Source organism: Xyrauchen texanus, chromosome 14 (genome assembly GCF_025860055.1).
Source record: "Xyrauchen texanus isolate HMW12.3.18 chromosome 14, RBS_HiC_50CHRs, whole genome shotgun sequence".
In the NCBI taxonomy this organism is placed as follows: domain Eukaryota; kingdom Metazoa; phylum Chordata; class Actinopteri; order Cypriniformes; family Catostomidae; genus Xyrauchen; species Xyrauchen texanus.
This window is the reverse complement of record NC_068289.1, coordinates 28,180,043-28,205,277: the sequence shown is the minus strand read 5'-3', so window position 1 is coordinate 28,205,277 and position 25,235 is coordinate 28,180,043. Positions and strand designations below refer to the sequence as shown.

The 25,235-nt window shown below is 41.6% G+C and overlaps 1 protein-coding gene across 7 annotated transcripts in view; it reads right to left on the bottom strand.

The window, feature by feature from the left end:
• LOC127654643 (dachshund homolog 1-like) overlaps positions 1 to 25,235 on the bottom strand; it is a 169,935-nt gene that overhangs the window by 80,431 nt on the left and 64,269 nt on the right. For all 7 annotated transcript variants that reach the window (XR_007971956.1, XM_052141874.1, XM_052141877.1 and 4 more), the window contains exon 2: positions 13,307 to 13,422. Coding sequence is in view for 6 of the 7 variants with exons in the window: in XM_052141874.1 (XP_051997834.1) it covers positions 13,307 to 13,422 (116 nt within the window). In the remaining variant the exon portion in view is untranslated. The remainder of the gene's footprint in view (positions 1 to 13,306; positions 13,423 to 25,235) is intronic.

Here is a 25,235-nt window from a genome sequence, read left to right as displayed (position 1 = left end):
TTTAAATTAGTCTAAAGTTTAAATTAGTTTGAAGTTTAAAGTAGTTTATAGTTTAAATGAGTTTAAAGTTTAAATTAGTTTAAAGTTTAAAGTAGTTTGTAGTTTAAAGTAGTTAAAAGTTTAACTTAGTTGCTAGATAGATAGATAGATAGATAGATAGACACTCAGATAGATAGATAGAGAGATAGATAGATAGATATTTACCCTCAGATAGATAGATAGATATAGATAGATAGATATTTACCCTCAGATAGATAGATAGATAGATATTGACCCTCAAATAGATAGATAGGTAGATAGATAGATAGATATTGACCCTCAGATAGATAGATAGATAGATAGATAGATAGATAGATAGATAGATAGATAGATAGACAGACAGATAGATGCTAGCACGTTTTTAGCATTTTTTAGTACTTCGCTAGGTGATGCTAGCATGTGTTAGCATGATGCTAGCACGTTTTTAGCATCTTTTAGCACTCCGCTTGGCGATGCTAGCATGTGTTAGCATGATGCTAGCACGTTTTCAGCATGTTTTAACAGTTCGCTAGGCGATGCTAACATGTGTTAGCATGATGCTAGCATGTTTTTAGCATGTTTTAGCACTCCGCTAGGCAATGCTAGCATGTGTTAGCATGATGCTAGCATGATTTTAGCGTGTTTTAGCACTTCGCTAGGCGATGCTAGCATGTGTTAGCATTATGCTAGCACGTTTTTAGCATGTTTTAGCATTTCGCTAGGCGATGCTAGCATGTGTTAGCATGATGCTAGCACGTTTTTAACATATTTTAGCACTTCGCTAGGCGATGCTAGCATGTGTTAGCATGATGCTAGCACGTTTTTAGCATTTTTTAGCACTTCGCTAGGCGATGCTAGCATGTGTTAGCATGATGCTAGCACGTTTTTAGCATGATTTAGCACTTCGCTAGGCGATGCTAGCATGTGTTAGCATGATGCTAGCACTTTTTAGCATTTTTTAGCTCTTTGCTAGGCAATGCTAGCATGTGTTAGCATGATGCTAGTACGTTTTTATCATGTTTTAGCACTTCCCTAGGCGATGCTAGCATGTGTTAGCATGATGCTAGCACTTTTTTAGCATGTTTTAGCAATTCGCTAGGCGATATAGCATGTGTTACCAGTGTAGACTGAGTCCCAAACAAATGACTCTAATGAGCCGGTTCTTTTGAATCTACAGTATGAAACATACAGTGTGACCAGTGTAGTCTGATTACAACATTAATGACTCTAATGAGCCAGTTCTTTTGAATCCACAGTGTGAAACATACAGTGTGACCAGTGTAGACTGATTCCCAAACAAATGACTCTAATGAGCCAGTTCTTTTGAATCTACAGTGTGAAACATACAGTGTGACCAGTGTAGTCTGATTCCCAAATTAATGACTCTAATGAGCCGGTTCTTTTGAATCTACAGTGTGAAACATACAGTGTGACCAGTGTAGTCTGATTCCCAAATTAATGACTCTAATGAGCCAGTTCTTTTGAATCTAAAATGTGAAACATACAGTGTGACCAGTGTAGTCTGATTCCCAAATTAATGACTCTAATGAGCCAGTTCTTTTGAATCTAAAATGTGAAACATACAGTGTGACCAGTGTAGTCTGATTCCCAAATTAATGACTCTAATGAGCCGGTTCTTTTGAATCTACAATGTGAAACATACAGTGTGACCAGTGTAATCTGATTACAATATTAATGACTCTAATGAGCCAGTTCTTTTGAATCTACAGTGTGAAACATACAGTGTGACCAGTGTAGACTGATTCCCAAACAAATTACTCTAATGAGCCGGTTCTTTTGACTCTACAGTGTGAAACATACAGTGTGACCAGTGTAGTCTGATTCCCAAATGAATGACTCTAATGAGCCGGTTCTTTTGAATCTACAATGTGAAACATACAGTGTGACCAGTGTAGTCTGATTCCCAAATGAATGACTCTAATGAGCCGGTTCTTTTGAATCTACAATGTGAAACATACAGTGTGACCAGTGTAGTCTGATTCCCAAATAAATGACTCTAATGAGCCGGTTCTTTTGAATCTACAATGTGAAACTTACAGTGTGACCAGTTTAGTCTGATTCCCAAATGAATGACTCTAATGAGCCAGTTCTACAGTGTAGTGTTAAAAAAGTTTAACTTAGTTGCTAGATAGATAGATCGATAGATCGATAGATCGATATTGACCCTCAGATAGATGCTAGCACGTTTTTAGCATGTTTTAGCGTGTGGCTAGGAAGATTTTAGGTCATTACTTTTTGGCTGCTAGATAAAATAAATCCTCTGAGGGAGAGAGAGAGGGAGAGACGCAGGGCTGACAGGCCCTTTTTGTCTGTGTGTGTGAAAATGTCAGTTGGAATTTGAATTTCTGAACATTCCGCAATGTTAAGTCAATGGGAGTTTTTTCCGAGTTTGATCGTCATTTTTAGGAAAACCGTAAGTCCGATCAGTTAGAAAAGATATAGCACACTATTCGGGATTAGTCTGAAGGTCTGTGCCGAGTTTGGTGCCTGTAGCTTAAAAGCTCTAGGAGGAGTTAGATACCGAAATTTCACCGCTAAGAAGAATAAGAAGAATCGGAATAACTAGTAAAAAAAGTTCGTCGAGACAAACTTTAAGTTGGCTTGTGAAAGTTTGGACCAGAAAGTTTGAAGAAGTTTAAAGTAGTTTGAAGTTTAAATTAGTTTAAAGTAGTTTATAGTTTAAAGTAGTTTAAAGTTTAAATTAGTTTGTAGTTTAAAGTAGTTTAAAGTTTAACTTAGTTGCTAGATAGATAGATAGATAGATAGATAGATAGATAGATAGATAGATAGACACGTTTTTAGCATGTTTTAGCACTTTGCTAGGCGAAGCTAGCATGTGTTAGCATGATGCTAGCACATTTTTAGCATGTTTTAACACTCCGCTAGGCGATGCTAGCATGTGTTAGCATGATGCTAGCACGTTTTTAGCATGTTTTAGCACTTCGTTAGGCTATGCTAGTATGTGTTAACATGATGCTATCACGTTTTTAACATCTTTTAGCACTTCGCTAGGCAATGCTAGCATGTGTTAGCATGATGCTAGCACGTTTTTAGCACGTTTTAACACTTCACTAGGCTATGCTAGCATGTGTTAGCATGATGCTAGCACATTTTTAGCATCTTTTAGCACTTTGCTAGGCGATGCTAGCATGTGTTAGCATGATGCTAGCACGTTTTTAGCATGTTTAAGCACTTCGCTAGGCGATGCTAGCATGTGTTATCATGATGCTAACACGTTTTTAGCATTTTTAACACTTCGCTAGGCGATGCTAACATGTGTTAGCATGATGCTAGCACGTTTTTAGCACGTTTTAACACTTCACTAGGCTATGCTAGCATGTGTTAGCATGATGCTAGCACATTTTTAGCATCTTTTAGCACTTTGCTAGGCGATGCTAGCATGTGTTAGCATGATGCTAGCACGTTTTTAGCATGTTTAAGCACTTCGCTAGGCGATGCTAGCATGTGTTATCATGATGCTAACACGTTTTTAGCATTTTTAACACTTCGCTAGGCGATGCTAACATGTGTTAGCATGATGCTAGCACGTTTTTAGCATGTTTTAGCACTTCGCTAGGCGATGCTAGCATGTGTTAGCATGATCCTAGCACGTTTTTAGCATTTTTTTGCACTTCAATAGGCGATGCTAACAAGTTTTTAGCATTTTTAGCACTTCGCTAGGCAATGCTAACATGTGTTAACATGATGCTAGCACGTTTTAGCACTTCGCTAGGCGATTTTAGCATGATGCTAGCACATTTTTAGCTTGTTTTAGCACTTCACTAGTCAATGCTAGCATGTGTTAGCATGTGTTAGCATGATGCTAGCACGTTTTTAGCATGTTTTAGCGTGTGGCTATGAAGATTTTAGGTCATTACTTTTTGGCTGCTTGATAAAATAAATCCTCTGAGGGAGGGAGAGAGAGAGGGAGAGATGCAGGGCTGACAGGCCCTTTTTGTCTGTGTGTGTGAAAATGTCAGTTGGGATTTAAATTTCTGAACATTCCGCAATGTTAAGTCAATGGGAGTTTTTTCCGAGTTTGATCGTCATTTTTAGGAAAACCGTAAGTCCGATCAGTTAGAAAACATATAGCACACTATTCGGGATTAGTCTGAAGGTCTGTGCCGAGTTTGGTGCCTGTAGCTTAAAAGCTCTAGGAGGAGTTAGATACCGAAATTTCACCGCTAAGAAGAATAAGAAGAAGCGGAAGAATAATAATAAGTTTAAGTAAGATTTCAGTAAGTTGGCTCTCACAAGCCAACTTAATAAGTTTAAGTAGGATTTCAGTAAGTTGGCTCTCACAAGCCAACTTAATGAGATTTCAGCGCATTAGTGAAGGGGAAAATTATTAGAGAATATTGTCTTAAAGGGTACAGGGGTCTGAGACTGACAGTGAGATTTTTTTATGGTTTTAATGGCCCTAAAGTGTAATAGCATTGCATGAGCATAGTGAAGTGCAAAACGGCCCTGAACATTTGACAACATTACAACTGTATTCATTTATGATGAAGTTACATTAATAAAATAACTAGGACAACTTGATGCTGATTAAAATAGTAATTTACATTTGCCCTCCCAATCCTGGTGTTGTCCAAGATGACAAGGATCCATCAAAGCTGAATGCGAGCAAATCTCACAACATCTACTCATTGTCTGCGGTCCCTCAAACAACCGAATACCCTTACAAACTTGATTGTATAAAATGTTACTTTACTTCAGAAGTCCCAAACAAAATGTCAAGATCTGAGCGTCTCTTAAGGTTTAAAGGCCTGGATATCAAAGGGTTTTTGTCATGGTTGTTCAGGACTAAATAAGAGCATGCTCTCATCCTGGGCTCTCATCCTGTACTGCACAGCCTTTCTAAACAAGATACAGATAGGATAACCTCACTCAAACATGGAGGGGGCAGCTGGCCCCAGTCTCCAAAGCTGAAGGCCTTATTAATGCTTCAGCCCTATTGTTCAACATTAACAGTTCTATTGCCAAGTTTGAATTTCAAATTAAAAATTGCATTCCTTTACAGAGAGAGAATGCTACACTTGCATTTTGGATTAAAAAAAAGAAAGAAAGAAAGAAAACAATACATTTAGAAAAGCGGTTCAGCGGTTAAGGCTCTGGGTTACTGACCGAAAGGTCAGGGGTTCAAGCCCCAGCACCGCCAAGATACCACTGTTGGGCCCTTGAGCAAGGCCCTTGACACTATCTGCACCAGGGGTGCTGTTTCATGGCTGACCCTGCACTCTGACACCAGCTTAGTTGGGATATGTGAAAACAACTGCATTTCATTGGCTCTGTATCTGTACTCTGAACAATGACAATAAAGTTGAATCTTAATCTTAATAAAGAAGTCACAAATAGCTAATTTTAACTTTTGGCAACCACTTTGAAAAAAGAATCTGCAGATAAAAAGGATGCAATGGATGCTAATCTCAATCTTTGCAATTATTTTGAATGTAAGAAGTATGTATGTATGTACTTGTATGACTACAATCAAAACTAGTGGTTATCAAAGGTATAGGTCTCATCAGTTACTCACCCTCAAGCCATCCCAGATGTGTATGATGTTATCTCTTCTGCAGAACACAAACAAAGATTTTTAGAGGAATAATTCAGCTCTGTAGATCTCACAATACAAGTGAATTGGTACCAAAATTTGGAAGCTCAAAAAGCAAATAAAAACAGCATAAAAGTAATCCATAAGATTGGTTAAATCAACATTGGGTTTTTTCATAAGCTATATGATAGATGTGGGGAAAAAAATATATAAATACTGAACTCCTTTTTTCCTAAAAATTCTCCTCCCTGCCCAGTAGGTGGCGATATGCACAAAGAATGCGAATCGCCAAAAACAAAAGTAGAAGACTGTGAAATTGAAAGTTGATAGTAAAAAATTAAAATATTGATCTGTTTCTCACCCACACCTATCATATCACTTCTGAAGACAGATTTAACCACAAGAGTTATTTGGATTACTTTTATGCTGCTTTTATGTGCTTTTGGACCTTCAAAATTTTGGTACCCATTCACTTGCATTGTGAGAACCTACAGAGCTGAAATTATTGAAATGATCTTTGTTTTTTTCAGCAGAATAAAGAAAGTCATACACATCTGAAATGTCATGAAGTGTGAGTAACTGAGGAGAGAATTTTTGGTTCTCTTACGAGAGGTTCTCTCGTATTGCGTAAGCTAGCTTACGCTACGGGAAAGATTCATCTTTTCTGAGATATTGAAGCCAAAAAATTATCCTTAATTTTTGTATCCATTGTCAACGCAGTGCGGCAGCTGCAGACCTTGAGCGGGCTAGCTAGCGAGCTCATAGGTTGCTCTGCGGCAACTGCTGCAGCCTATAGACGAGCTTGGGCGAACTCGCATCCAATGAGAGGCGTCCGGCGCTCACTGCATCAAAGCCCGCCAAAAAGGGCGTGACTAGAGTGCATATAAGCGTAGTTCAGTAGGCTGGAACCCTGATTTTCATCTCTTCAGCGAAGCTCTCCGCATCGCTGACCTGGAAGCCGCGTCGCCGTTTGAGGGGCATCTAGCAAGCGTGGACAGCGCTAGAAGAAGCCGGCCGTCTCAGCCACCTTCAGCCATCCTGCGAAGCTACGCCATCCGACGACGTATCCTTTTATTAAGCAAGCTAGTTCTCATGAACTATTCACAAAAGAGTACGAGCGTCTTTTTCAAGATGCCTCGCTCCACTTGCGCCTCATGTCGCGCCCTTCTCAGCACAGGAGACCGCCACATCATCTGCGCTCTCTGCCTGGGACTGGGGCACGCAGAGCTCGCCCTCACTGAGGGCGGATGCGATTTCTGCGAGGAGCTACCGATGTCGACCCTGCGGGCTCGACTCGAGCGGTCAAAGCAGAAACCGCCGCGCCGCCTTACCCTCAGCCGCGCAGGAAGAAGCGCCGCTCACAAAGGCTGCCGGAAACTGTGGTTGAAGCGACTGCCTCGCCGGAGCCTCTCCCTCGAGCATCGCTTTCACCCTCCCCGCCCCCGGGACGCCGCAGTTGCCGCCGAGCGGCCACACTGCTGCCATCTCGGATGACGAAGCGGAGGATAAGGGCTGCTGTTCCATCATGGCTTCGGACAGCGAGGAGTGGACAGGCTCCCAAGCCTCCTCCTCAGCCCAGGAATCCAGCAGGACCCGCGCCGGAGTCGAAGGGGAGTTAACACGCCTCCTCACACAGGCCGTCGACCGCCTCGGGCTCGAGTGGTCACCGCCCCTGAGCAGGCACCCAACAGACTCGACGGCTGCTTTCTTCAAAGCCATCGCCGCTCTACACCCGCGGCCCGGCCGCCCCTTCCTGCCGGAATTACATACGGAGCTTGCAAAGTCGTGGAACGCTCCGTTTTCAGCAAGGACCCGTTCACACGTCTCCACCTCTCTCGCGTCGGTGGACGGCGCCACTGAGAGAGGCTACTCCTCCATCCCCCGGTCGAGGACTCGGTAGCAGCACACCTTTGTCCGCCTCCGCGAGATGGCGCTCCAAGCCTGTGCTCCCGTCTAAGGCCTGCAGAGCAACTTCCGCCTATGTTGGCCGCGCCTATTCCGCCGCCGGCCAAGCCGCATCTGCTCTGCACTCAATGGCCGCTTTTACAGATCCTACAAGCAGACCTTCTTCGGGAGTGGGATGAGAAAGGCAGGCACCCAGAGGCTGTTACTGATCTACGAGCGCGACAGACCTCGCCCTTTGCGCTACCAAAGCTGCAGCCCAAGCTCTAGGGAAGTGCATGGCCTCGCTGACTGTGACCGAGAGACACTTATGGCTAACACTAGCCGACATGGGAGAAGCAGAGCGCTCCACGTTCCTCAACGCACCGCTCTCTCCAACCGGGTCTCTTCGGCTCCGCGGTGAGTGGCATTGTTGACCGCTTCTCAGAAGTCCAGAAAGCCACCCAAGCCATGAACCTCTTCCTGCCGCGTCGCGCTAGCTCCTCTGCAGGCCGCTCACGTGATCAGCCTCCTGCACGAGCCTCTTCACAGCGCCCAGTTCAACAATCTCAGACTTCTCAGCGTCGACAGGGCGGCCGCCCTCGATCAGGCTCAGACAGCCGCCGCAGACCGCCTCCCCGCGGGCCTCGATCTAAGGTAACGCTGAAACCCGAGCAGCCGAAGTCTTCCTAACTGTGTTGAACAAACGACGGCTCAGTCCCGCGCGGCCGGACCACTGTCAAAGCTTTACCCCCTGTCAGTCCCCTTCTCTCAGGCTACTACAGTGGTGAATTTAGCAGCCAACAAGCCGGTGACACTGCCCGCTTGCTCAGACTCAAACGCCGCTTTCACGGCGACCCAAATAAATCTTGTAAAGAGCAAACATGTCTTATGTGTAGAAAAAGTGCCCACAACCCAGTGTTCGCCCCTACACACAAGCATAACACATCCCGTGCTCCCTATCAGAGCACGCTCTCATAAAGCGGTTACTGAACCGCCGAAGCGCCAGAGTCAATGAAGGCGCCCACAAATGCGTGCGCGCGCTCCATTCTCTGCCCGCTCTGTCACACCGACCAGCCCTATGTGTAGAAAATGTGCCCACAATCCAGTGTTCACTTCTGCACACAAGCACTGCATGTCTCGTGGTCCCCACCAGAGCACGCTCACATAAAGCGGTTACTGAACCGCTCGAGCGCTAGAGTCAATAAATGCGCCCACAAATGTGTGCGCGCGCCCATTCTCTGCCCGCTCTGTTACACGGCCAGCAACCATTCCTCTGTGTGTAAGTCCCGTGCCCATGACTATGCTTACGCATCACGTAACAGATGTGACTCTTTCCCCATTCATTCCAATCGGAAGTCACTCACAAAACAGCCTGTTCATGCTGTCTGCGAGCAATCATGCATGAACACACTAAACGCGCTCACACATTTTGTTCAGTGCTCTGTGTGCGGCAATCAGAGCTGAATTGGCCATTCACCCTCTAGCGTTACGCTTCAAAGCGTGGGAAGCTATTCCAGGGATATCCAAGTGGGTGTTAAGCACAATACAACAGGGCTATTTGCTACAGTTCGATCGCCGCCCCTCGCTTCAGAGCTGGCTCGAAACCACTGTGAACACGGAAGCAGCGTGCATGCTTCGTTCAGAAATAGCAAGCGTTCTGTGCAAAAGGGCCATAGAAAAGTGCCACCCTCTCTGAGCTGAAGTCGGGCTTTACAGCCGTTATTTTCTTGTTCCCAAGAAAGACGGCGGCCTCAGACCCATATTAGATCTCAGGGTTTTGAACAAGGTGCTTGCAAAAGACCGCTCAAAATGCTTACAATCAGGAAACTCCTCGCGCATGTGCGCCAGGGGACTGGTTTATTTCTCTCGATCTGAAAGATGCATACTTTCAGATTCAGATAAATCCCCGTCACAGGCCATTCTTGAGATTCGCCTCGACGGCCAGGTTTATCAATACACCGTCCTTCCGCTCGGCCTGTCCTTAGCACCTCGTACTTTCATGAAGTGCATGGATGCGGCGCTCGCACCCCTGCGGAGTCAGGGTTTGCGAATTCTGAACTATTTGGACGACTGGCTGATTATGGCTCAGTCACATATGGAGCTTCTGTCTCACAGAGCAGTTCTCCTCAGCCATCTGAACAGTTTGGGTCTTGCAGTCAATTGGACCAAGAGCTCACTACAGCCCAGTCAGACCATTTCCTTCCTGGGAATAGAACTAGACTCCGTGGCAATGACGGCTCGCTTATCTACACAGCGCACACGCCGTGTTCAGCGACTAGCCGCATCTTTTCAGATGAACAGCCTCACGCCTCTGAAGAAATTCCAGAGAGTGCTAGGTTACATGGCCTCAGCCGCAGCAGTACTTCAGCTGGGTTTACTGCACATGCGCCCGCTTCAGCATTGGCTAAACACCGCGCGTCTCGCCGGGCTTGGGCCACAGGCCGCCAGCCCATCAAGGTGACTCAGACCTGCATATCAGCTCTGCAGCCCTGGACAGTGGCCAAATGGTATCAGCGGGAGTGACAATGGGAGCTGTATCTCGCCGAAAAGTCATCTCGACAGACGCGTCCAACACGGGTTGGGGCGCGGTCTGCGAGGGCTCTCCGGTTTTCGGCCTATGGTCAGTTCAGGAAAAGCTCCTTCACATAAATTGTCTGGAAATGATAGCGGTCGAGTACGCGCCGTGCGCTTTCTCCCGGTCATTCAGGGTCACCACGTCCTGGTCCGCTCGGACAACAGATCTGTGGTATCCTACCTAAACCGTCAGGGCGGTGTCAGATCCAGGAACCTCTTCCATCTGACAAAACGCATACTGAGTTGGTCCCAGTGCCACCTGCGCCGCTGAGGGCGACGCACGTGCCAGGCCACCTGAACGACGGCCCGGACAGACTGTCCAGAGACAATATTCCCCAGGGGAATGGTCCCTGCATGCTCAAACAGTCCAGACGTTATGGCACCTATTCGGCAGAGCAGAGTTAGACCTCTTTGCGTCCAAAGAGAACTCTCACTGCCCAGTATTTTTCTCGAAAGCGAGGACGCCGCTGGCCCAGGACTGGCCCAGACGCCCGCTTTACGCCTTCCCTCCCGTCTCGCTATTGCCACAGGTAATGCAGAGGATCAGGGAAACGCGTCACTCGGTGCTCCTCATAGCCCCGCGTTGGGAGAATCAGACATGGTTCCCGGAGCTTACGCAGCTGTCACTGACAGCGCCGTGGCCCATCCCAGTGAGAGCAGATCTCCTCTCTCAAGCTCGCGGCACAATCTGGCATCCCCACCCAGAGCGCTGGGCTGCATGCGTGAGTGATCAACGACTACCCGTCGCTCTGCCAGAAGGAGTAATAAACACCATCATACACGCTAGAGCCCCTTCCACGAGAAGACTCTATGCGTCAAAATGGTCTGTGTTCTCAAAATGGTGCACCGACAGAGACCTGGACCCACGGACATGTGGGGTGTCGTCGCTGCTCGTATTTCTACAAGAGCTGCTGGATGAGGGCAGATCCCCATCCACGCTCAAAGTGTATGTGGCGGCCGTTGCAGCGTTCGCTGAACCCCTGCACGGCCAGTCATGGGGTAAAAACGAGCTGGTCATCCGCTTCCTCAGGGGAGCTAGAAGGATGAACCCCCGCGCCCCCATCGGTTCCTATCTGGGATCTTTCTATAGTTCTCGAAACTATGAAAGCCCCCTTTCGAACCACTTCAATCCGTGGATTTGAAATACCTTTCACTCAAAACCGTTTTTCTGACTGCCCTGTCATCAGTCAAACGTGTGGGAGACCTTCACGCGCTGTCTGTCAGCGCTGCGTGTCTTGAGTTTGGACCAAGTGACTCCAAGGTCATTTTAAAGCCTAGACACGGCTATGTTCCCAAGGTGATCGGTACTCCTTTCAGAGCACAGGTCATTTCCCTATCGGCGCTGCCAGCACCGGATAGCTGAACGCGACGCCAATCTCCTTTGCCCGGTCAGAGCACTGAGATTGTATACTGCACGCTCCGCTGCTTTCAGACGCTCCGAGCAGCTTTTCGTTTCGTTCGAGGGCGCACCAAAGGTCTCGCCGCCTCGAAACAGACACTATCTAGATGGATAGTGGACGCTATTGCTGCTGCATACGCGTCAAAAGACCTGCCATGCCCGTTGGGCATTAGGGCTCACTCCACTAGAGGCATGGCATCCTCGTGGGCATGGTCCAGCGGAATTTCCATTCACGACATATGTGTGGCAGCGGGATGGACTTCCCCTCCACCTTTGTCAGATTTTACAATATGGAAGTGCCCGCTCTGCAGGCAAAACTACTAGCGGTTTAATACGCTACAGCTCCCCTGGTGAGCTGCACTGATGGGACACATTCCACACAGACCGGCACCGCCGCTCTGTCGTTCCCGGTCCTACTATGTGCTTATGTATTACACAATCAATGACCCGCATTCTTGCCGGCCAAATATTATTTCCCCACTCATAAGGGCTCCCCGGGTCCCCCTTAATTCCCTGGGGCTTATACAGTGGATGCTTGGCGCGCACGGCGTTGACAATGGGTTCCCGTAGCGTAAGCTAGCTTACGCAATACGAGAGAACCTCTCGTAAGAGAACGTATCGGTTACCTAACGTAACCTCGGTTCTCTCTAGATGAGGGAACGAGTATTGCGTAGCCGGCGTGCTTCGCGCCACGAGCGACTTTTCGCTTCAGTCAATGAAAACCAGGGTTCCAGCCTACGAACTACGCTTATATGCACTCTAGTCACGCCCTTTTTGGCGGGCTTTGATGCAGTGAGCGCGCGGACGCCTCTCATTGGATGCGAGTTCGCCCAAGCTCGTCTATAGGCTGCAGCAGTTGCCGCAGAGCAACCTATGAGCTCGCTAGCTAGCCCGCTCAAGGTCTGCAGCTGCCGCACTGCGTTGACAATGGATACAAAAATTAAGGATAATTTTTTGGCTTCAATATCTCAGAAAAGATGAATCTTTCCCGTAGCGTAAGCTAGCTTACGCAATACTCGTTCCCTCATCTAGAGAGAACCGAGGTTACGTTAGGTAACCGATACGTTTTATATATAATAACTTTATAATAACTTTATTAACATTAACAAACATCATTACATTATACTGTACAATGGCTTCCAGATAATAATTCATCAAATCCATAACCCAGAAGCGTGGTTGCTCTTGTTGTGCCACAATACTTCATCCTTTATGATCTTTAATAGTGTAAAAATAATAATAATAATACACAAACAAATGGTATGTAGGTTAATGAGCTATGGCTTTGTGTTAAATAATTGTTTAACAGTATCCAAGAGATATTTAACAATGAGTTAACTATGCATTAACAAAGAGTTAACTGTAACCTAATGACTGTATTATTAAAAGATGCTAGAACAACTGAGAGCACAATATGTAAAATCAGGACACTTTCTTGCGAGCGACTTCAAAGCCGCTACAATGAAAACCAGCTGTAAATAGAACAAAAGCATAAGACTCGCTCTAGGCAAACTAAAGGCACAAACGTTGTTGTTGATTCTTGTGGCGATAAGCTTACTTTAACATCACAATGGCCTATGTACATATAGCAGTGAAGTGGATTTAATCGGGCTAATTAAAATCAACTCAAGGCAAAATGCAACACTGTAGAAATCTGGGAGAAAAAAACTTCCCTCCACTTCAATTTATTCTGAAGCTTTGGTTGCAGAGGGGGCGGCTGGGAAGGGAGGGGGACCAATGGTTCTGGCTGGCAGTTTTGGTTAGTGCTGTCAGATTTTGCAATGTGCCATTTAACGGATGGACAGCAGGCCGCTGTGAAATGGACCAGTGTGTGGGTGGAGGCCTGCATGTGTTACCTGTGGGGGGAATGATTCCTGGAGACATGAGCCCCGGCACCGAGTGTGGCATGATGTGCGGGTTCTCCGGCGATGTCACACTCTGGGTCCGTTTTGGAGGCCTCCCGGGTCTTGAGCTAAAACAGAAGTGAAGTGGCGGAAAGGTGGTGGTTGAGGCAGAGGAGGACACAGAGAAAGTATAGAGGAAAGATGGAGAGAGGGGGGTGAGGGACAGAGGTTGCCATTAACATTCGGACTGCTCCAGAATGCAATTCCATTCCAAAGAGCTAACATGTACTGTAAATAAATCCCTTTTCAAGGACAGTTGCTTTCTGCTGCTCTACAGAATAGACTTCCACAACTAATTAGATTACAAAGTGAATGCATTTCCTTCATTAAAGATCAACCACTATTTAATGCATAATTCATAGCCTGTACCTCGTTACCTGCCCCTCCGTATTAATATCCCTACACTATTTGAATCACCTCGTTTGCATATGCTAAATTCCGGCAATGCGGCTTTGAGCTTGGAAATTATATGTTAACTTGTTATAATTATTGCAGTCAGGCCACTATTGATTTATGAGACTTTTAAAAACCAAATATGTGTAGTTCTCATAATGAATGATATTCTAAGGTTCTTCAGGAAATTAAAAGCCAATGGTTGCCTTAGGAAATGTTCTGCTTGCTTGATTTAATAGGAGCCTTTGCTGGAAGCTGGTGTGACTGAGTGACTCAGACCTGTTGTGCGTTTATGATGGAAACTTTTATTACTTTAAATGAGTGACCAAGATTGCACAATGATTAATGACACAGCAAAAGCAAGGCTGACGGAGGGGAAAAAACGCCCCTCCTAGCTGATTGTCAAATATTTTTTCACACATTACTATGTTCTGTTCATCCATGCATTTTTTCTTGTAATTTTTATTCAGACAGCGGATTGCATAATACCAAAGAGGCATTTACAAAAATATTCCTTCACAATGACTGTCTCTAAATTGCTGTGGTCCAAGTAAACAAATGTTTAGGGCACTGTCTATATTTCATAGCATTTCCGTTACAATGGCATCTCAGAACATGATTGAAAGAGACCTTCATTAACTCAAGGTCTTGTTCTCTGCTTTTCCAGTGACTAAACAAGGCCTCATTTTCATGGCCAATATGAAAGAGAAGAGTGCATTTACTGAGACCCAAGGTCTTTTTAAAAACTCACTTATTCACATACCACAAAAGTCTGTCATGTGCATCCGTTTAGCCCATTTACAGACTGGGCAGATGAGCTGCCTTTTATTGCATTTTATCATGTTTTATCCCTGACAGGTATTAAATTGAAACAGAAATTCTTCACTTTGTGCACTAAAAACAGAGGGGCCATAAACTCCAAGCTATGTGAAAGAGCAGCACACGATAGATACAGGCCTGGGGTCATTCAAACTGTAAGGAACTTAAACCACATCAGCCTGTTCAGATATGATAGAATCATTTACACGTCACATCCCAAAATGAATATAGAGACATCATAGTATTTTTCCAATGGGATTGTTCCAGCAAGGTATTCTGAATTGTTATGTTTGATGAGAGTAAACTAAAATTAAATAAAATAGAGATTTTACTCCAGCTAATATTTGTCAGGTTAGCTTTATTTTTGCAAATCTATCTTAAAGTTTTGGCAAGACTATATGGGGCCAAGATGTCATAATGGAGCCTGCCATTAAATAGTCGATTATAGGCTTTTCAGCTAAATTTAAACAATTTTAAAAATCAGCAAAAATAATGTAAATTATAACAATTTAAAACATAACCTTGTCCTAAGAACTTCAACCTTTTCAGTTCACAGTTGAGTTTTGCCTAAATGTCGGGTACAACGAGGCTAAAGGCATACCTTTGTGTGAAATGTGCTTTTTTTTTTTACTGGTCACAAAGTGTATCAAGATTGAAAAAAATATATACTTTTTTATTGAATATTGATGGAGCAACATCATTTGTGTGAAAGAAATAATAACGGAAGGTTTAAAACAAATTTAAAGGTGGTGAAGGAGACTTTTACCCCACAATTGTGGTAACAGGCTCCCACAAATGGGGTAAAAGGCCCCCAGGGGGGTTATAGTGATATCGTGCAAATACATAGGGACAATAGTTATAGGGCAAAATTTGACAACTTAGGCAAATATTTTTGAAACAGCAAGATGTTTTTTGAGTAACAAATTAAAATAATGCCTATTCAAAATAACCACTTCAGAAAAGAGTTAACCATTTCATGTTAATATTATTCATATTTTACATTTCATAACATCTCAAGTATTTTCTAAACAAATTAACATCCATTGAAATTGGATCAGTCAACGTGAGCCCACTTTTAAAAAATTTCATAATAAATCTTTTTGCCCCACTTAAGAAGAACAATGTGTTTTATGGGGGCCTTCAGCACCTGCAAAAGGGGGGCTTTTTACCCCAAACAGTATCCTTTCATTTTCTGGGTAGCTGGGTAGCTCTGCAAGTAAAGATTCTGACTACCACCCCTGGAGTCACGAGTTTGAATCCAGGGCATACTGAGTGACTCCAGCAAGGTCAGAAGAGAAGAGAAGCCTGTACATGCGCTATGTCTCTGCGTTAAGGCGTTCAACAAGCCACGTGATAAGATGCGTGGATTGACGGTCTCAGACATGGAGGCAACTGAGTTTCATCAACCACCAGATTGAGATTGAGGCGAGTCACTACGCCACCACGAGGACTTTGGGAGCGCATTGGGAATTGGTAATTACAAATTATAAAGAAAAAGGGGAGAATTTTTTTTTTTTTAAAAAACCTAATGTTATTAACATATAACCCTTGTGACAACTACCCCGGTCACTCCTATTTCATCTTTAGGACTTCTTTTTCTTTGCAGCTACCCCTTTGCTCATAATTGCCATGTATAAAGTTTCTTCTTTGCTATTCTATTTGCTTAAATTATGAGACTCTTTTCAGGCATGTAGCAGGCCAGAAATTAGATTGTGCTTTCTTTCTCAAAGGCAAAGGTGGATTGTTCCTTTAAATTTAGCTCTTTATCTGATTTTGCCACAGAGTAGCAAAACAGACTTGGCACGGATGAGACAGCAGGAAGAAATGATCATATGCCCAACCCACTGAAAGTCCTGAAATGAAATTCCTTCTCTTATAGAAACACCTCTTTGATCTCATGAGGGAGATTTCATGACACTTTTGCTGTCATCACTTTCAATGTACCCAACTGAATTATTTATAAAAGACCTAAATAGATGGGGTGTGATGGTAAAAGCCTTTACCCCCCTCCTTCAACAATGCCAAAAGCAGAAAATACTTGGACAAAAAATGGACAAAAATGTCACATCAACTTTAGGTCTGGGAAGAGCAGGGGATTACGAACAAAGCAGACGTTTAGCCTTCGAGCTGTGGTGGGATCTGCTTATGGAGTGTTTACACCATATCAGATGAAGGTATAGAGTGGAAGAGGAGACGCAGATTGTGTGGCTTTTTATAAGGCTGTAGCAGCAATATTTTAACTTACAGTATAAAGCAAACACTTAAAGTTAAAGTGTTATGTTTTCAACATTAAAAGACTTTCTACTCAACTTAATTTGAATAGACAATGTTAAAGCAATCCATTGGTACTCAAGGTTGATTTCACCAAAAAAAGAAAACATTGCAGTTCTGTGGCACTATCAAAACATTGCTCTATGTGTTTCAGCATCCCAACCAGTCCAGCATAGCACTATTGGCACAACCAATGGCATGAGTTTGGGGTGGGACTATGTTTTTACTCTAATGCAGACAGGGGGCGTTTTCAGCAGAACTGCTTGAAAATAATTTAGTATAATTTGTCATGTGCTGGGTGCTGAGTCCTTAAATAGCCAGCCACAAAAAGTCCTCAAAAGTAGGCTATTAGAGCACAACAACGTTGCATGAGATCCACTTGTGTCCAAGATATACCCTGTCCACTCAAATACTGCATGTCACCACTACCAAACTTAGTTACATTTACATTAATTTTAAATTTTTTGTATCTCTGGGGATATATTTTTAACACAATGGAAGATGCAAGGCTATTTGTGATATTTTTCTGTGCATGATGCTGAGAAATTTAAAGAAGCATTTTACCCCTAGAGGAGACACAATGTATTGTAATATAATGCATTTGTTTATTAGATAAAGATGAGTGGGTTATATTACTCAGAGTGTAAACATTTGAAATTAGCTGTAAAATGTAATGTATGAAACAGACAATCAGTTATTAAAGGGGTAGTATTCCCCAAAATTAAAATTATATCATCAATTACTCTCCCTCAAGATTTTCCAAACCTACATCACCTTCTTCCTCCCATGGAAAACAAAAGGAGAGTTGGCAGAATGACAGTCTCAGTCACCATTCATTGTATGAAAAAAAAAAGGGCTATGTAAGTTAATGTTGACTAAGGATAGCATTTTGTCTAACATCTCATTTTGTATTCCACAGAAGAAAGTAAGTCATAATGGTTTGGAACAACATGAGGTGAGTAAATGATGACATAAATAAAATTTTTGTGTGTACTATTCCTTTAAGGAAGAGGGTTTAAGTTACCATGTTCTCTGAATTGTACTCACAAGTAATTCTCTATTTTGTTTTCTTTTCAGCAAAAAATTATGTAACCAAATAATCACCCTTCACTTTCCATTTATTGCTCATGCTATAATTAATCACACATCCTATATATCAACTTAGGAAACTTTATAGACAGCACTTGCCTGAGGCCAAAAAGTGACAAATTTATAACAAATGTAGGAATTCTCCTTTTTGTTTAGCATTCATGGCGAAAAGAAAATAACAGTGAACTTTCCATGAACCACACTTCCTTTAATGGACTTGGTCAATGTTGACCCAGGAGTTTACATTGGAACATGATCTTCTCCGCCCCATCACACTGAGAAAGCAATCAGATTAGATCCACACAATATTAGGCCATCTCACTACCACAATACCAAAGTCAGCAAATAATTAAATTCACCTTTTCATGTGTGTGCTTTTTCCCCATCAGGAAATTATATTAAGAAACGTGTTTGTAAAAAAGAAAAATCACAAAAGTCTTTTTTCCGTTAAAAACCAATGTCTTGGGTGATAATATAGTATAGCCTACAAAGTACTGCAACCATTTTATTTGGGGTATGTCATTTCTTGAGTCCAAATATCTCACAAATTTAGGAAACTAGATGCTTTATTCAAGAGAGCAGTTCGACAAAAAATATATGTGGAATTGTTTTGGTCTTTGTTAATATCCCAGAAATGTAAATGACATAATACACAAAAATTCCAATAATATCAAATTCAAATATTTTAAATAACTTTATCAATGTTTAAAACTAAAGTTTTGTTTCTGACATGGTAAAAAAGCAGTGCTGGGTAGTAATGGATTACATGTATCTGAATTATGTAATCAAATTACAAAAAATACTTGTAATTAGATACATTTACATTTAAAAATACTCATAATCAGATTACAGTTACTTTTTGATGGATTACATGATTATAATAATCAGGCAATAGCAGTAAAATGTTCATCCTTTTTTTTTTTTTTTTTATGTATTTCTAAATCTGCTGAAATTTGTAAGACCAGGTGTTCTCAACGGGGGTGACACCGCAACCCAGTGGGCATTCAAGGATGCCAGGGGGTGCTGAGAGCAAATTAGTAGAGAGGGGTATGTTAGATTACAAATGGGGGGCATTTATCAGTCGTGTTAATCAAATTTATCGTCAAGTTCCTGTTTTTATTAAAATGTTGCTCTAGACTCCATAATACAGGTTGGTATGGATTTGTAGCATGTTTCATTCATCAGATTCTGAAGTCTAGCAACATATCTGTTTTAGCAGAATCAAATAGACAGGTGAAGTTACAACCTCCGCTAATGCACCCGTATGGCTCAATAGACAGAGCAGCGTAAGCGCAAAGCAGGTGCATTTTTACTCACAGACCATCTCAAGCTCTTAAACGTGCACCTTAATGCTGTTAGAACTGTTAGAATTGAAGAACTGTCACATTGTTGGAATAATTTATTCACATAAAGTCACAAAAATAAATGTTGGTTCTTTTTATAGATGTTATAGATAACCTTACTGTTGTTGATACCAGTAAATTTACATCTACATCCCACTCAAAATCAATGCTGTAATGTAGAATGAGCATTTCAGTGGGACAAAATATGCAATATAATTCGTCTTTTCACTTATTTTTGAAATATAATAACAATACCACTTTTATTATTCGTTTCTGTCTTTGCATTTTAATTGTAAAGGCCCAGATATAGCCCTACATATGCATACATTTAAAAAACGCAAGGTTTGGTCTCACATTCATGATGTGCAAGTCTGCTGAATTTATTAACAAAACTTAAAAATTATGCAATAATTTATGGGGTAAGGGAATGAAGTAGTGGGCGTTCATCCAAAAAAAGGTTGAGAACCATTATGTTAGACCATTGTTTTGCATGCAAATCATTGCACACAGTTGCTAAACCATCATGGATGACTTCATTATATGTTTCATTATAACTTCTTTAATAGAAAATAATTAAAAAGTCAATAGTCAATTATTTTAAATCTATTCCAAGGTCTCTCAAACTTTTGTCTAGAGATCTGTCTATAGCCATCAGGCTGAAATATGCCAATTTGAGTTTCTTATCAGCATATAAACACATTTATTATGCATGACTCAACATTTCAGATGATGCTATTCAAAATTCAGTATTTCATATTACACAGGTAAACGCAGATGAAATTCTTTCAGTATTTCTGACATCTTTGTAAGGTTTTTGGGTCTAATTATCTGATGGAAACACATTTGGATGGCAGCCGATGAAACCTTAACCTGGAGTCAATACATGTCTTGCTCAAGTTTACTGAAAGAACATTCAGTTTTGATTTGCCTCAAATGGAGCAATTAACCTTTCCCATCTTCCTTTTGTTTGTCATTGGGAAAGGTAAAGATGAGATATTTATTCCATTTATTCACAGTCAACCAAAACAAGCGGACGAATCGCATCATCTCTGCCTCTGTAAATACAGGCTCTTCCAGAAGCCCGCCAATCACACCTTATAAAATATTAACCTAATGTCATTGCCCTTTTCAAATCTCTCACCTAGAATTCCCTAATTGTTCCCTTTCTTTATCTCACTGAAGCGAAATGTAAATAAATTTATGTAAATAAATTAACAAAATAGCTTTTATCAGCCTGAATAACCTTTTAACTGAGAGATTATCACTGGTTTATTTTTCATTTCTTTTCGTGAGATAGCAGCACATGCCTCATTGATTACTTTGCTGAGGTGGTGGCCAGCAGAGAAAACATGCGCCTGATAACAAACCGAGGTCTCTGCACTACAATAACACACTACAATAACACAGGGCCCCAGACTCTGCAGCTTTACTCGGCTCGATTAGATGGAATGCTGGCAGGTAAAGGTCTTCCTTTTCTACAGTACATTGTTTGTTGTGGACTGACTTGAAAATCAAAGTATAAAACCTCAGACCATTGATCATCGTTAGAAAGATTTTAACTAATATACATCTAAAGGACAAAAGCGAACATGAAACTGAGCCAAAATATTAAACTGAGTAATCTGAATTGATGGATTCTAAACTTAGTGGAGCAATTACAAATTGCTCTTTGAAACTTTCTAATGCTTTCAAAAGACTTGTACTGCCTTTTAAAATCCTTGGACCACCATGGACATGCTATGACCACGATTGCATTACGAAACACTAACAATCTCACCTTTGTAAACACCTTTTTGATTCTATACACAGACCACCAGCATAACCTTAGGCTATGTTTCCAACAGGGTTTGTATGGAAGAAACGTAATGGAATCTGCGATCCCTCCCGATACTAAGGAGCAAAGTGGTTGTCTCAGTCACTTACACCTGCACATGAATTGAACGCTCACAAGAGAGGTCATCCGGAGCGCCGTAACGTCCCATTCCAACACCACTCCAGCACTAATCAGTCCTGCCTCAGATCTCCATTTTATCTCTCTTTATTTGCATTGAACTATTGTTGCTTTATCTCCACCAGCTCCCTCTCTCACACCTGTCACCCTCAGCAAGGTAGATGCCTTATCAGATCCACATAGATGGATTATGTGCGAGCACTTCATATAAAGCGTTTTATAAGCAGGAACAGCTGCATCCGTTGGTAAACTGTGAACTTTTGTGAAGAACAATATGTAAGATCAAATGCATACAATCAAAGGTAGCAGTTACCTCATCCATCTACAAACAATCCTTCAACAGCCCAGCACTGAGCGTAATATTTAGATATGCAGAAAGCACTCAGGTTATAAAAAAGGGCCTTGCTGTTGCCTTTATAAGCTGCATGGTCTGATTAAAGAGCCACTGGGCAGGGCCATCAGAAGGAACTTGCGACCTAGTCATGTTCTTTCCTTTAGCTTTATTTACATGGCATCATGTAAAATTGTCCAACTGGTAAAAATAGACCACGATTGCAAATATGACATCATAGAGGAAGATCTTAGTGGAGAATAGATCTTAAAGCATGATAAACTGTTGATTATTTTAATGCATCATTAATGACGAAAAGCCAATTTCTTAATTGCATCCTATAATTGTAAAGCTTAAAATTGTTTTCTATCAGTACTATTAGCACTAATAAGGAGCAGCAGGCCTGTATATCTAGGGAACTGATGTAGAATGCCTAATTGGTTGACTTTTCCGTGCCTAATGGACGATTCTCTTAATTAAAAAGACACTGCAGAAAATGTTATAGATCAGATACGGCAGAGGGGGGAAAAATAAATGCAGTTAATCAAATGTATGAAATGAACAGTTCCAGGAAAGTTAAAACGAGATCGGTAGATATGATTTCCATCGCAACATTTATTAATTTCAGTTCCTTTGGTTAACAAAACAGAGCTGTCCTTATCTTTCGAACGGTGAGGAACCGCATAGAGTGATCTCTCTTTACCATGCAGAATGGCAACACATATGAAACAAGTCTTCAAAACAAGGCTTTAAAAACTTACTAGTCAGGGTGCCTTTGAGGATATTTAATTAAAATCTAATCCTGCATTCATTAAGGCTCACATAAATTAAGCTGTCATTCATAAGATTTATGGATTCTCATTTGCATATTGCATACAATTCATCAATTACTCAAGTATGAAAGGAGCACATTTCCCTTGGAGCTGCCTGCTGCCCTGCCAGTATTTGAAATGAGAGAAAGAGCGATATTGTCAGGCATTCGAAACAAACTTTCCCCACAATGTCTGCCTCTTGATTAATCTAATTTCCAAGGCATCCTTTTACATGATTGTACACAGTCCAGCTGCAGTTTTCAATTATATGTCCTGTCCTCAACACTAACTTTGAATTGGAGATAGATGTAGCGTGGGGCAAGTATCCAACCTCGGTCTCCTCCACATCACATGCCTGTTTACTCCGATCTTCATAAATTAAAAAGAGGTGTTTTGGAGGCGATGAGATGGAGACAAGGAGAGGGGGAGGAGGGGGAAATGCTGCAATTTTATTTGGTGAGAAGTCAGGCAAAATGTTTGGTGTGTAATAATTGCATATTTCCTGTCAAATTTACATCCAGCATGCTTTCTGACAGAGGGAGGTTTTTTGTCCAAGCACATAAAATGACTCCCTTCAGTGCCACTCGACCACTGTGGGAGAATGCCGGCGCGAAGGAAGTGCTTAAACCAAGCTAAGCGTGAATATATCTAAGATAAAAGGTCAGGTGAAAACAAACAGATGACTTGCGACGATGAATAGAATTAATTGAGTCATTAATATGCATGGCTAATAAAGCTCAAAAAAATTATACGCAGAGAATAAAGTCATTGTCGACTATTCTCTCTTAATGGCCCATATTTTCAGCTTGAAGGGATCTGGGACGTGTATGTATCAGTCTCGCAGGGGGGGGGGATTTGACAAACAGGTTGGGATAACCTTTGCGCCAATTGTTAAAGTCAGACAAAGCAAACAAAGCGAACTTGTTCTAGTGAGGATATTAATTCCCAATTAATACCAAATTCTGGCAGAGGAACAGACCAGTGCACTAAGTGAAAGTCATCTTGAAGGGTACTTAATTGGTTCCCTATAGTAAAAGACCTTGATAACAGAGATCAAGCCGCAGTTTATTAATCCCTCCCATTGTCTTATGAAAATGACGCTGAAAGTAACTTCAGATAGAGCCAATAGTTAAGACTATAATGTGCTTTAATATTAACAGCAGGAAGCAATTAAGAGGCCACAAAACAATAGCACTCAGACTGATGCATATTAATTCAGAGAATATGATTTCGGAATAAATACGATTAAGGCAGCGGGCCACACAAATAAGCATGCAAGCACACACTCACAAATCTAGAGGCTTTTTCCTCCAATTTATCCCACATCACATGGACTTATGTTTCATAAACACATATTATATAGTGTATTTTATGCATTTTAATTGGCAAATGACAGAGCAAATCCAGTTCTTGAACCCAGTTCCCACCTCTGAGCAATCTCTTAAATCATTAATTCAGTGTCTAAATAGTTGCAACTAAAATAGGCTAAGATGATTATAATATGAGCAAATATTTATTTAAGGTCTGTATCCTCTCAGGGACAAACTAAATTAATGTCAGAACTAAACAGGAAGTCCTTAATGATTAACATTATTTGGACTGTGGAATCAGAATCCTGAGTGAAACATTAAACAAAAATGATCCACTGTTTATTCTCTTTCTTCTTTTTTAATAATTAATGAAATGAAAATATTCCAGGGAGTCCACAAGTGATCTGTGGTGGGAGAGGAAGAGCGATGTTTACACAACGGCACATAGAGTTTGTGTGGCAGAGCAAGAGGTTACAAATCTGCCCTGTTTCTTGCACTTCCAAGACAGAAATAACACTGGTTCTCATTCACTAATAATTGTGTACAACTGTTCTTGTGCATATAAAATGTTTCTCTTTTGCATGAGTCACAACAAGTGCATATGCACAAAAATGTGTTCTTACTGCCGTTCTAATGTTGATGAATCCAGATTATTCTAGATGAGGGAGTGCATGCACGCAGATAGGAATTAGCATAATATACACCCAAACATCTCCATAAAAGGGCTTTGCGCACAACCTCACCCCTTCAGCAATTCATCACACTCTGAAAACGCTCTTTAAAGATGCAAGATATTTGGTTAATGTCAAGTGTTCCATTCCAGCCTGATATCATTAATATATGTAGCTATTTGTATGTTAATATTTGTAACTTTATACGTACGTTTTCACGTTTGAATATACACTAAAACGTACAATATGGACGTTTGAAAGCATCTAAAATATAAAAATGTTTACATATTTACAGCTTTAGAAAAATAAAATATAAAAAAATCCATTACAACTATATTTGAATGTGCAAATCGATTATAAATATATTTGTAAATTTTTACTGTTTTTAGATATTTGAGGTTGGGGTAGAACCCTACCCCAACATCAAAACATAACCACATTTCAACAATATAAAAGCATGTAACAAGTAGCTTAATGCAATAATTTTTGTTAAAACATATATAAATGAATATATTTTACAGACACTAATCCCACACCTACTCACCTACCTAAACTTAACCATAATAATTTCCAAAGCAAATCACATAACAGGCAGATCACAATATTTTATTCAGAAAAATGGCAAAATTCAGTACAAAAGTAGTCCAAAGGGTGATGCACTGTATCCAATGTACTCCCTGATAGCATACAATAGCATTGTGGAGGTGGAGAGTAGAATTTAAATTATTAATCGCTGTAAATCTTCTCCTGATGAACCCCATAAAGGCGCTGTCATATGTCAACCTAACATATACATTGCAGTATATGGCATGTCGCAAACAGTCACGAGACACTTGAGAGCCAGTGAGCATTCAACATCAATGTTTTAATTTTGAAAACGAAATAAACGTG